Genomic DNA, 11,534 nt, shown 5'->3' on the forward strand with positions numbered 1-11,534 from the left:
AAAATAGTTCTCCCTTCGTTTGATCAGACACTTTTAGTTCCGACTAGACAGTGACGCCTTGATCACACCGATAGTATACCTAGCGCAAAATAGAACGCAGCATCATCTGGATATACGTGCAACATTCACCTTCTGCTACCATTTCTGTCAACTCGTCTACGCATACTATGTTTAGCACCACATAGAACGCAATGCAACTGCCGTTGGAATGAATGTACTTCTGGGGTCCCGGAATGAAGGGCACTGTCAGTGTGATCGAGGCGTGAGTCCCTAAGAAGAGGCCTGTGCAGAGAGGTATATTATGTAGTCCAAACCTTCAGAGATAATCAAGTTCTCTCCCATGGAACTAAACTGTTTATTTGAGGTTATGTATTTTCCTCACAGAGAAGGGATATTATAAATGTAAATAATTGACTTTATTCCAACCACAACCAATGGGACTCCCTAAAAACACACCACTTTGAAACAACTATGACCAGAAGTTACTTTTCATTGCAGGTTATGATATGAGAGCATTTTCACTAACCCAAACCCTTTTCCTAACTTTAATCTAATTATCCTAACCTGCTATGTTGATTCTCCTTACCTGCTGTGTAAATTCTCCTAACCTGCTATGTTGATTCTCCTTACCTGCTGTGTAAATTCTCCTAACCTGCTACAGAAAAGTCACTTCTGGTCGTAGCTGTATCGAAGTAGTGTGTTTTTAGGGAATCTTCACAACCAACCAACAAAATGATTTGTTATTTGAGTATCCTCATCCTGTTGATTTTTAAAGTGTTGGCAAATAATGTCTTTGTGTTCACAAAACAGTTTAACTCAGTCACTTAAAAGGCCAGCCTACTTCTTTCTCCTCTGCTAAGGTATGGTAGATGACCTGGAGGTCATTTACCTTTAACTGTAAAACATACTTGCCATAAAGATATAAAAATCTCTTGTTTAACAGACAGATATCACGACAGTTCCACATGTGCCAGATGTTTGACCAAACACAGACTGTTTTCCTCCCATGTCTACAAACTGCAATGGCAAGGCCCCAGCAAGGCTAACTAAACAGTAACCAAGCAACCCTGGTCACTGACCTTGTCGATGCAAGGATAATGAGTTTAAAAGCTTGAGCACAGGATCGATTCCATTCCATTGAGTTAGGAGAAGATTGTAATGAAGTAGGCCCAGTTATGGTGCAGTACACTAGGCAGTAGTTTACAGTAGCCTAATGAAGCATTCACAACTTCTTATCAATGAGAAAGAAAAGACTGCCATCACTATAAGGAGGCTGTTTCACCTGTCTCAAAATTTCTCTCTAGAAATAACATCCCCAACTACTTCCAGACTATGCATTCTTTAATAAATGAAGAACACAGTGCACCACATAAAAAGTCCCCATATCCCCAGCTATAAAGGGAATATTTACAGATGCCATATAGCCATAATCAAGAGACTCAATGAACCAATCTCCTCCCACATGCACTTTGGAAAGCCTCTCCTCTGCGTTGTGAATGTTCAACAGGTACAATCATGTTCCCCACTGCACTACCTCCCTTCTCCGAGTCAGGCTGTGAGAGAAACAGCCCCTGGTAAGTGAGTAAATTGTTTTCATTACTTTAAAGCTACTGTCTGCAATTGGTACATCCATTTTTTTACTTTTAAATTAAAGATATATAGCTATTGGTTAGGAGGACTTGTAGTGTATAATTATTTATTTGGATTGTTAACGCTTATAGCAACTTTTATTGATAGGATGTTTGGATCATAATTAATAGGATCATTGGGGTAACAAGATTGATAACAATCAGCTTTTGATGTGTACTGTACACACAGAGAGTCAACCATTAGATTGTCTACATTTACATTTGAATTTGTTTATGGGATAGGAGTATGTTTCGATTTAACCTCTAACATTTTATTGGCGCCTCGCTATCGGCCATAAAAGTGCAATGATGAACAACTTTTCTAAATAGTTTACTCGATGATGAGTATTTCTCTTCAGGACCAAATATTGTAGCCTAATACACACTATTACAGTACGTAATGGAATATACATGTACATAATGGAATTAGCAAGGTACAATGCCTCTACATACTTTCAACATTGTTTTGAGTGTAGAGATGGAATTGCGACACAAAGAAGGCAGTGCTTTGGATAAACTCTCAGTTTATAAGGTGGATGTGTATGTTTCCCTTTGGTCCACGAATTCAACGCAGACTTATGCTTTGTTTTTGACGGTTAAGAAGCCCAGTAGAAATGTGTGCTGGATACTACCATCCCAGGAATACTACCATAAAACTTTCTAATCTGAACCAAGCCATAATAAAAGTTACATTTACATAACTATGATTATTATTATGTGTAAGTGTTGATCTTGTATTCTTGATTAAGGGAATACATTGTCATTCTGATTTATGTCAACAGTCATTGCAGATTTCATCCACTTCAGACATGTTACGTGTGTGGATCAAACTCTGTCTCCTCTTGCCAGGTAATGCTATCCCTTCACACGTACACCTTTCACTGAAACATCAAAAATCCCCTGATTCATTTTGCCATAAAACCACAACAACAAGTGGAAGCATGTTTTTGATTTGTCATAACACTACGCTCACTACAATGCATGTCCACTATACTGCACTTCCAGGGGTAAGTAGCTTCATGATCCACAACACCCTCCACAGCCTGTGCTTGGAGGACTTCCCCAAGACGGGCCTGGTGCAGCTGAATAAATGCAACCTGGACTCAGTTCTCCAGCAGTGGATCTGGAGGGACCAGAGTCTCCTGGAGCGTGTGGGGACCTCCAGGTGCCTGTCGGCCCACCACTCTAACCCCATCCAGACTGTACCCTGTGAGGGGGTAGAGGATGGGGGACACAGGGGTGATGGGGGGCTGCGGTGGGGGTGTGAGTTGAACAGGCTGATCAGTCAGAACAGTTCTCTGGAGCTCTCCACAGACGGAAAACGACTGACGCTGTCCCACAGGAGCAAGCAGACCAAGTGGAGGTCTCTGGATGAGGGGGATATATGCCAGGAGAGGCTCAGTAAGTGATTGTTGTTATCTCAATAGTTTTTTAATCGCTTAATTTACATTTAAATTCACTGATTGTGTAACAAATCCTCATGGCATGAAATTGGATCTTTGTGTAAATTGACTTACATGAGTGAAGCTCTAGAATGAGCCAAATAAGCACTCAAGATGTTGAAAATAATGTAACATTTTCATCTCCTTTTGAATGATTGACTTCATCACAAGTTAGCAGTTGTTAGATTGTGGCTTTGTGTGAATTGATACAGTATGGGCCTCTCAAACCTAGGCTAGAAGATATTAACTCAATGTCCTTCCACAATAGTCCCTCAGTCCACCTTGGCCACATGATGCCATTATGGCCACCATTTTGTCCGCATAAAAACTAACACAGAGGATGGTGATGCAATATGTGTTTGTATATTTGTATTGGCACCTGCAGGATCCAAAAGGGCATCGAGCGATCCCGATGAGTTTGAGGTGAAACCTGCGGAAGAGCAGAAAGCGGGGCCTCCTGGTATGACCGATGAACAGAAAGAATTCCTCAGATGGTTCTATCGCACTGAGGACCGTAAGTGCTGCTCTTTACAAAGATATTGTACCTTTTTCCCACTACCGAGCTGAGCCAAACTGAGCTAAGCTGTTCTGTGCCTTGCTGGAAAGGACAATGTGGAAGGAAAATAGCCAAGCCAGCACAGTACAGATAAGGTTGGCATGATAGTGTGAAAAGGGTATTATTAGTGTTGTATTAGGTTAATGTTGTTTCAGGGTAGCGAGCTGATCCATGGCCATTGTTTAGGAAATTACAAGTAAAATAGATATGATTGGATTGTTCTTAAGTAAGCTATTTGATATGACAGCTCCATTATGTTATCCAGCTCCATTACGTTATCCAGCTCCATTATGTTATTCAGCTCCATTATGTTATTCAGCTCCATTACGTTATCCAGCTCCATTACGTTATCCAGCTCCATTATGTTATTCAGCTCCATTATGTTATTCAGCTCCATTATGTTATTCAGCTCCATTACGTTATCCAGCTCCATTACGTTATCCAGCTCCATTATGTTATTCAGCTCCATTATGGTATTCAGCTCCATTACGTTATCCAGCTCCATTACGTTATCCAGCTCCATTACGTTATTCAGCTCCATTATGTTATTCAGCTCCATTGCGTTATCCAGCTCCATTGCGTTATCCAGCTCCATTGCGTTATCCAGCTCCATTACGTTATCCTACTGAGCAGTTTGTTCTTACAATATATACTCAGTTGATCAGTTTTCACTTTTCATGGCACTGTAGTGCTGGTGGTGTCATTTATGTGATCTGATCCCAAAGCCTCCATAAAGGGATTGGTTATAGGGAAGCACTTTTTCTCTTAGTCAGATTTACATGGTAGTAAACTTTTATTCCCGCCAAGACTCCAAGTCTGTAAAAAAAAAAGCTGTTAAGTGCACACTTGGTCCAAGTTCCAATGATCACCTCTGAAATTTCCTGTAGGGTTATAACGGTGGGAAGAATTTCCGCAGTTACAACTGTGTGTTTTTGTCATCACAGCAACTCCCTGGAAGTTTGCGATGCTGGGTCTGTCCTTCGCTGCCAGTCTGCTGGGCTGTCTGCTTCTGGGAATGGGCTCCATGGCGAACAAGTAAGCCCCTATCTGACACTAACTCAACTTAAGTAGACTAATGTCTACCCACTCAACTCAAAAATACTAATGTAATACACTGTAATTCTAATCAAGAAATATCCCATGTGTCTTCAATTATGAAACATGGTGTGGTGAAGATACTTATGGTCAACAACAGTAAATGATCCAAACAAAGTGTTCATCCCAAATAACACCCTAGCCTTATGGCCCCTGGTCAAAAGTAGTGCACTATGTATGGAATAGGGTTCCATTTGGGATGGAACCAAAGGCTCTGTGGAACCTAAATACAGGATCTGTTATGGAAGAAAACAAAAGCAATCGCCATATTTGTGCGTGCTGGTCTGGCCATCTTCATTTACACCACAGTGACTACATTTCCCATCATCCTCCACACAGAAACAGGAGTAAGATAGCCAAGTACAAGGCGGCGGCTCTGGCCATGAAGCCGGAGGCGGAAGAACTACAGGTCATCGTCACGGAAGTTAGAGGTCAAAGAACTAACTCAGAGGTCAAACCCGTCAACAGCACTTCTGTCCAGGTCAGTATGAACCAATCTGAGATCCCAGTGAGCCAGGCCAAGCCCCTCCAGGACAACGGGGAGGTAGAGGGGCTCAAACCGGGGGACATTGTGGTGACCTGGAATGACGGGAACGTGTCCAGCCTTTACCCCGAGCCTGAGGGGGAAGTGGAGGTGTTGGCGGAGGTAGAGAAAGAGGAGGTGTTGAAGAAAGAGGAGGTGGTTGAGGTGGTGGAGGAGGTAGAGAAAGAGGAGGCAGCGGAGGGAGTGGTGGTAGAGGGATGAAGGAGAGAGATATAACAGCCACGTTTCTCATTACTGCTCCTCCGCAGAGGCAGAACAGAAACTCCTATTTACTTAGGCATAACTGTCATTTGAAGTTGTTTTATTTTTACCTGTAACTTAAACAACCACTGTCTGTTTAATTACTGTAATGCCCTTTTTACACTACTTTGCTGAGTCAGACCGTACTGTGCTGGCTCAGATATTTTATTGGTGGATGCGTAACCATGCCAGCGCAGTACAGCTTGACTTGGCTCAGTAGTGTGAAAAGGGTATATAACTACTACAAATAATGCTGTGTACAAGATGTGCAGTATCACAGTAATCATTCACAAGTACTTTCTTGGTTGCAGTTTCAGCAATGCTTGGAATATACATCTACTGTAAACATTGCTGGCCGTCGAAACATCGCAACCAACTATTTGGGATACCAAATAGTTTGTAAATGTTGTTTTTTGGTCGTGAAGAAGTGCAACGTGTTGTTTATAGTGTAGTGAAAAGTTTTCCTATGTCACTTGACAGTATGTAGGAACACTTATAAACCATGTGTCATAAGCTATTCAAGTTTAGTGTACTTGGGAAGCACTAAAAGGCAACTAAACATGGTCTGAGATAACATTAAGATTGGAAGATCAAACTTCTCTTTATACATCTCTTTTGTAATTTTATTTGTAAAGTCATTTTAGTTATAATGCTGGACACCAGGAAGATTAGCCGACGTCATGGCATCAGCTAATGGGGATCCTAATATAATCCAAACTCAAATTATCTTGCTGTGAGTATAGTGGAAAGCTCTTGTGAGAGAGTATTCACATATAGATATTTTGGACAGAAAACACAATTCAGTTGGTTAACTTTTGTCATCATACCACCTCTCCATATGTAAGATAGATTTTCATTGTGTTATAAAAGCATTCCACCAATTGCAGTATTTACAATAAGGAAATAAAACTGTTCATATCAAAATAGTTCTGTTTTGTAATTTTGGTTGGGATGGCATTAGCATACAATAGTATAAAAATGTGTTTTAAGTTACAAAAAATGCAACAGTTGTTACACTGATGAGCCTGAGGAGGGTGCCCACAACTCGTGAAATCGATGTATATATGAAGCCCCAATGCAGTTGTTTTGATAACAATATCAAATCATTACTGGGTAGCAAATAAGTACCTCACTGTAATAGATTTCCATTAAAATTGGCAAAAAATGCTTTTTAGCAAAAACATATTTCTCAAGCAAGAATTTTGCTAAGACTGTCTGGGACTGGTCTGAGATGGGAGGGGAAAAGTGAAAACTAGCTGTTATTGGCAGAGATGTTTGGAACTGTCTTTGTTATTTGTCTACGAACCAATTATAGCATGGTGATGTCACCATGGAAAGCCAAAACTCCCGGCCATGCAAACCTGCTGATTACAAACCAGCAACTATCAGGAAATAACACTGATGACATTTTTTCACACTTTTACAGTGTTAGTTTCATCAACTGTTGTACAATATAATATAAAACACAGAAAAACTGAATTTTGACTGCACTGGGCCTTTAACTCAAAGATTGACTTGCTACTTTATGTGCAACATTAAATAACTTAAAACATGTAACATTAACAAAATGTCTTCATTCGATCAAATTAGTTTTCCTTTAAAGCTTATTAAAATGTATATAAAAATACATGTGCAGTGTCAGCAATCTACACTACAGTGAACATACCATCACCATCATAAGCACTCCAATCACCACAATACATTTGGCAACTAACATAACTTTGTCCCAGTAACTGACTTCAAGACAAACTTTGAAAACTTTGGCAATATAAATTCAACATTCACAATGACAGTTTAAACACCAGTCCATTACTGTCCATCTCTCAAGGAGCTCTGATAATTACTGTTCCTTCTCTTCACTTGAAGGTGCAGTAAGTCATCATGATGTTTTGGTACACGCTCCAACTTAGTGATGGTGATATCCATCATGACAGTTTCTGCTGCATACAGTATGTTGATGGCTTGGTTGTATGTTATTCTGACTCCATTTTGTTCTGCTTTTCACATTTGACACAGTCCATTGTCTCTCATAACCTATTTCACAGTTCTCTCACTTGTCCATATTGTAAGCCACTATGGCAGACTCAAATCTCTGAGCACAAGTCCAAGTTAAGTCTGAGCACAAGTCCAAGTTAAGTCTCAAGTCTCTGGCACAAGTCCAAGTTAGGTCTCAAGGTTTGAGCATAAGTCTCAAGTCTTTGAGCACAAGTTTGAGACAAGTCTCAAATTTCCAGTCTTTAAGTCTGGTCTCATTCTCCATCGACTCATCGGAAGATCTTGAAGCCCTTGAGCAGCGTCAGCGTGGGTGCCCGCCGTTTGCTCTGTGCCCGCGACGACTTGACCGTCACCAGCTTGGCGGTGGCGGGCACTGGGAGCTCCTTGTAGCAGGGGGTGGTGAACGGGGGCAAGGCTGAACAATGGCTTGTTGTCCACACTGATGTAAAGGGGGCATAACGGGGGGCTCCTTTTGCCACCCGCCTACCTGGCCTCCCTCACGGCTTCATGGAAGACCCGCTGGACAGACAGCTCGAAGAACAGGCAGCTGAAACGGGAGGCGAGGGCCGAGCCGTCCAACTTACTCACCTGCCTGAAAGACAGAGTGGGAGAGACAGGGTGATGGGGAGTGAAGAGAGAGAGAGAAGAGAGTGAGAGAGAGAAGAGAAGGAGAGCGAGAGAGCGATGAGTGAGTGAGTGAGTGAGGATGGGTGAGAGAGAGAGGTGATAACAGTGAGAATGAGAGAGAGAGGGAGAAAGAGAAAGAGGAAACAGGAGAGAGAGAGGGAGAAAGAGAAAACAAGCCCTTTAGTTTAAACAGCTTTATTTGGCTCATTGTGCTCTAGCGACTCCTTGTGGCAGGCCGGGTGCCTGCAAGCTGACCATAGTTGTGAGTTGAACAGTGTTTCCTCTGACACATTGGTGCAGCTGGCTTCCGGGTTAAGCAGGCGGGTGTTAAGAAGCGCGGCTTGGCGAGCCATGTTTCGGATGACACATGACTCGACCTTCGCCTCCCGAGCCGGTTGGGGAGTTGTAGTGATGAGACAAGATCGAAATTGTGGAGAAATAATAATAATATATTCATGTTCTAGACAAGTTTCATGGGCAACGTTGCAAGAACATTTCTGTCTATCAGTTGTCAGGACATCACCTGATGGAACCAAAGAAATGTTGACCCACAAATTTTTTTAATTACACATCATGCCTTGTTACTAGCAACATGATAACGTCTTACACCTAGAAGAAAAAAAGAAGTTGTGTTGGAGTGGCTATAAGTCTGCTGGCCATTATTGCTTCATACATTTATGTACGTTATATGTTTTGGTTAAATATAGCAACATGAAGACATCTTACACTGGGAGACAAATATAAGTGGTTGGACGCTTGCCACAAATCAACTTTAAGTTCTTCAATAAACATGAGTCTTTCCATAAACACCAGCTAAGAGGGCTTGGGTTGCCACACACGCAGCAGTGATGGCGGTGTGCATTAACATTGAGTAGGACTGACATGATGTTTCATTTCAGGCTTTCAGATGACTACCAGAAGTAGGCCTAGAGCTGCAAAACGCTTTGGTGTTACTTGAGAGGCTATGGGCCAAAACAGAACTTTGCGGATGGTATCACTCCTCCTGGAAGCACTGTCGGCCCGGACCAAGACATGCCTTGGCTTTTGGAGTATGTTATGTCGTTGTGGTGTGGGTTTGAATCGCAGGTCAGCCTTGGTGGGGATGAACCAGATTATATTGAGAAGTGTGCATGTACAGAAAGCCTATTTCTAATTAAATGCACCTGTCTCTTAAATGTCCACCAGCAGTGTCTCTAACAGTCTTAAACAGACATCTTGGCATGCAAGACTTCTGCACTGGTATCTCTCCATGTCTAACTACTGTGGTATGTATTGCTGCTACTGGCTATGCTGATATGAGCCAGTAGTGAGCTCTGAGCGCCTGCAGCAATGCTTAGTAGCTATAACACCGGAATCTCATCAAGACGTTTGGACCTCTTGGTATAATGTCTCAGACATTACACTAACAGACGAGTAGTTGCAGGTTTGAGTCCCACTCGGACTTCCATCCACCAATTCGCTACACACCTGTATCTCTCCATGTCCAGCTTGTTGCCCAGCAGTATAATGGGGGTCTTGGGCTGCAGGGCCTTGGTGTGGACGGTGACGGCCTCCAGATACTGTTGGCAGCCCTCAAAGCTCCGTCTATTGTCTATGCTGTAGACCACAAGGAAGGCACTGGCCCACGAGAGGTAGCACTCACAGTTCACTGGGCCGTCCTGACGGTAGAGACAGACAAGGGGAAAAGGTCATCACTTCAAAACAATTAGTGGCAATGGCTTTAGAAGACGTATCAATTTATTTAGAATAGAATAGATCTTCAAACGGTATCCATTTGCACAGAAATTCTGTCATTGTGGCCCGGCTCTTGTAATGGTAATGCCCCAGCCTACGGCACACACGTCTTCCGGTTTGAATCCGACCTACTGCCCTTTGACACAACCTCTATCTTTCCTCACTATCATCCTCTGTCTCTGTGTTCAATGCAAATCTGAAAACCTTTTTTTCTTCTGTCACATTATCCAACCGCGGCACAGTGTCAGCGGCAGAGCAGCGCCCCTGGAGCAGTTCAGTGCCTCAAGGGCACAACGGCAGTAGTATAGTCTTTCAAAAAAGACTATTCCCACCTGGTCAGCTGTGTCTATAACTTTCACAACGACAGGCTGTTGGTCCACCATCTCCTCAGAAGAGTAAGTATCCTCTAGATGGCAGTGAACACAACATGGAGGTCACAACATTGACCCAACATCACAATACAGTCATTCATACATCAATATGAACAAGTTTAATGTACATTTCTCTGAAAGTGCATCTGACGATTCTTGTATAGTTAGTGTACACAAACTATTACAGAGGTGTTCTAATGTCCATACTAGCCTACCATAAAAGGCATTCCCAATGCACAGCGTGAATCTAAATGGTATTAGAGGGGATGTTAGGACAGAGCCTAAATTATTTATTTAACAAGGACATTTCTTGACAATTGCATTTTATTTCAGAAGGTAACAAATGGAAGCTTACCTAGATTGGGGTCATATTCACTGATGAAGCGCTTGGTGAGAAATTTGACAGTCAATGCTGAAAAGAGAGAAGGGAATCCTTCACTTCCTGTTTAGATTAAGCTCTTTGTTGTCAGTCTGTCACACTGTACAATCTAGTGTCCCAAATGGGGCATGGGAACCCTGTTTTTATATAAACACTCCAATGAAATATCAGATAGAAGTAGATTGCTTTTCATGAATAACAAACTATCAAAACTGGGACTATCGAAACTAGAATAAAATTGAAACAAAACTGGGATCTACTCCACTACAAATACTAGGGATGACAAATCAAGGCAAGTTCCTAATGTTTGGTTTACTCAGTGTATATTAAGTGGCAGAACACAATATGAAACCAACCTAAACATCACTAATGTTTTAACAATAAACACTAAATCAATCCAATAGCATATGAAGGAGAAAAGGGAAAAAGATGGGTGGGCCACCTGATTTTCCTGAGCCCGTCACTCCAAGGACGACCACATTGACCTCAGGTTGTCCCCCCTCAGGGATGGCAGAGAAGTTACAACTCCTTGCTTTCCCAAACATCAGTGACATCTTTAGACTAAAACCCAGGAACACAAGTTTCCAAAACAGATCCAAGTAACAGGATCTTTATTCAGTGCCCACATGCATTATTCAGAATATTATTAACAATAAAAAAAACATAACATAACCAAATAATAGAATTGTTTATAACGGTATCATTAACACTGGCTGGGGCCAGTTGTACTGTTAGAGGGGCCAGTTACATTAGACGTTATTGTTGTCATATCGTTTTCTTCACTGCATTGCAGGCATTAGCAGGCAAAAGACCATGTTCATTATCATCATCGTTGCCACTGTCTAATAATGGATGTAAAAAAAGAAAGATGGCAAAAATTAGTTATGTAAAAATGATTTCATACTCCACATTTAGGGGGCCCA

At 41.9% G+C, this 11,534-nt stretch overlaps 1 protein-coding gene and 1 pseudogene across 3 annotated transcripts; one reads left to right on the forward strand and one right to left on the reverse strand.

Moving 5' to 3' along the window:
- The first annotated feature begins 52 nt into the window (after positions 1-52).
- LOC106587700 (uncharacterized) lies at positions 53-6,431 on the forward strand. 3 transcript variants are annotated; one of them, XM_014176293.2, is made up of 7 exons: positions 53-294; positions 1,508-1,578; positions 2,411-2,477; positions 2,634-3,029; positions 3,456-3,584; positions 4,571-4,661; positions 5,061-6,431. In XM_014176293.2, exons 3-7 carry the CDS (start codon positions 2,438-2,440, stop codon positions 5,464-5,466), a joined length of 1,062 nt encoding a protein of 353 aa, XP_014031768.2. In that variant the 5' UTR covers positions 53-294; positions 1,508-1,578; positions 2,411-2,437; the 3' UTR covers positions 5,467-6,431. The 3 variants fall into 3 exon arrangements, with proteins under 3 accessions (XP_014031768.2, XP_014031766.2, XP_014031769.2); XM_014176291.2 differs by having other exon boundaries at positions 60-294; positions 1,508-1,574; XM_014176294.2 differs by lacking the exon at positions 53-294 and having other exon boundaries at positions 1,494-1,578.
- Positions 5,934-9,797, reverse strand: LOC106587707 (ras-like protein family member 12; annotated as a pseudogene).
- Between the last annotated feature and the right edge of the window lie 1,737 nt (positions 9,798-11,534).

The sequence above is a fragment of the Salmo salar genome, chromosome ssa26 (assembly GCF_905237065.1).
Source record: "Salmo salar chromosome ssa26, Ssal_v3.1, whole genome shotgun sequence".
NCBI classification, from domain to species: Eukaryota; Metazoa; Chordata; class Actinopteri; order Salmoniformes; family Salmonidae; genus Salmo; species Salmo salar.

What these genes read in the sequence shown, in the direction of transcription:
- LOC106587700 (XM_014176293.2), top strand. Translation starts at nt 2,438, where the DNA reads ATGTTACGTGTGTGGATCAAACTCTGTCTCCTCTTGCCAG. An exon ending in TATATGCCAGGAGAGGCTCA is followed by an intron (nt 3,030 to 3,455) that starts GTAAGTGATTGT and finishes TGGCACCTGCAG; the next exon opens with GATCCAAAAGGGCATCGAGC. An exon ending in ATGGGCTCCATGGCGAACAA is followed by an intron (nt 4,662 to 5,060) that starts GTAAGCCCCTAT and finishes TCCTCCACACAG; the next exon opens with AAACAGGAGTAAGATAGCCA.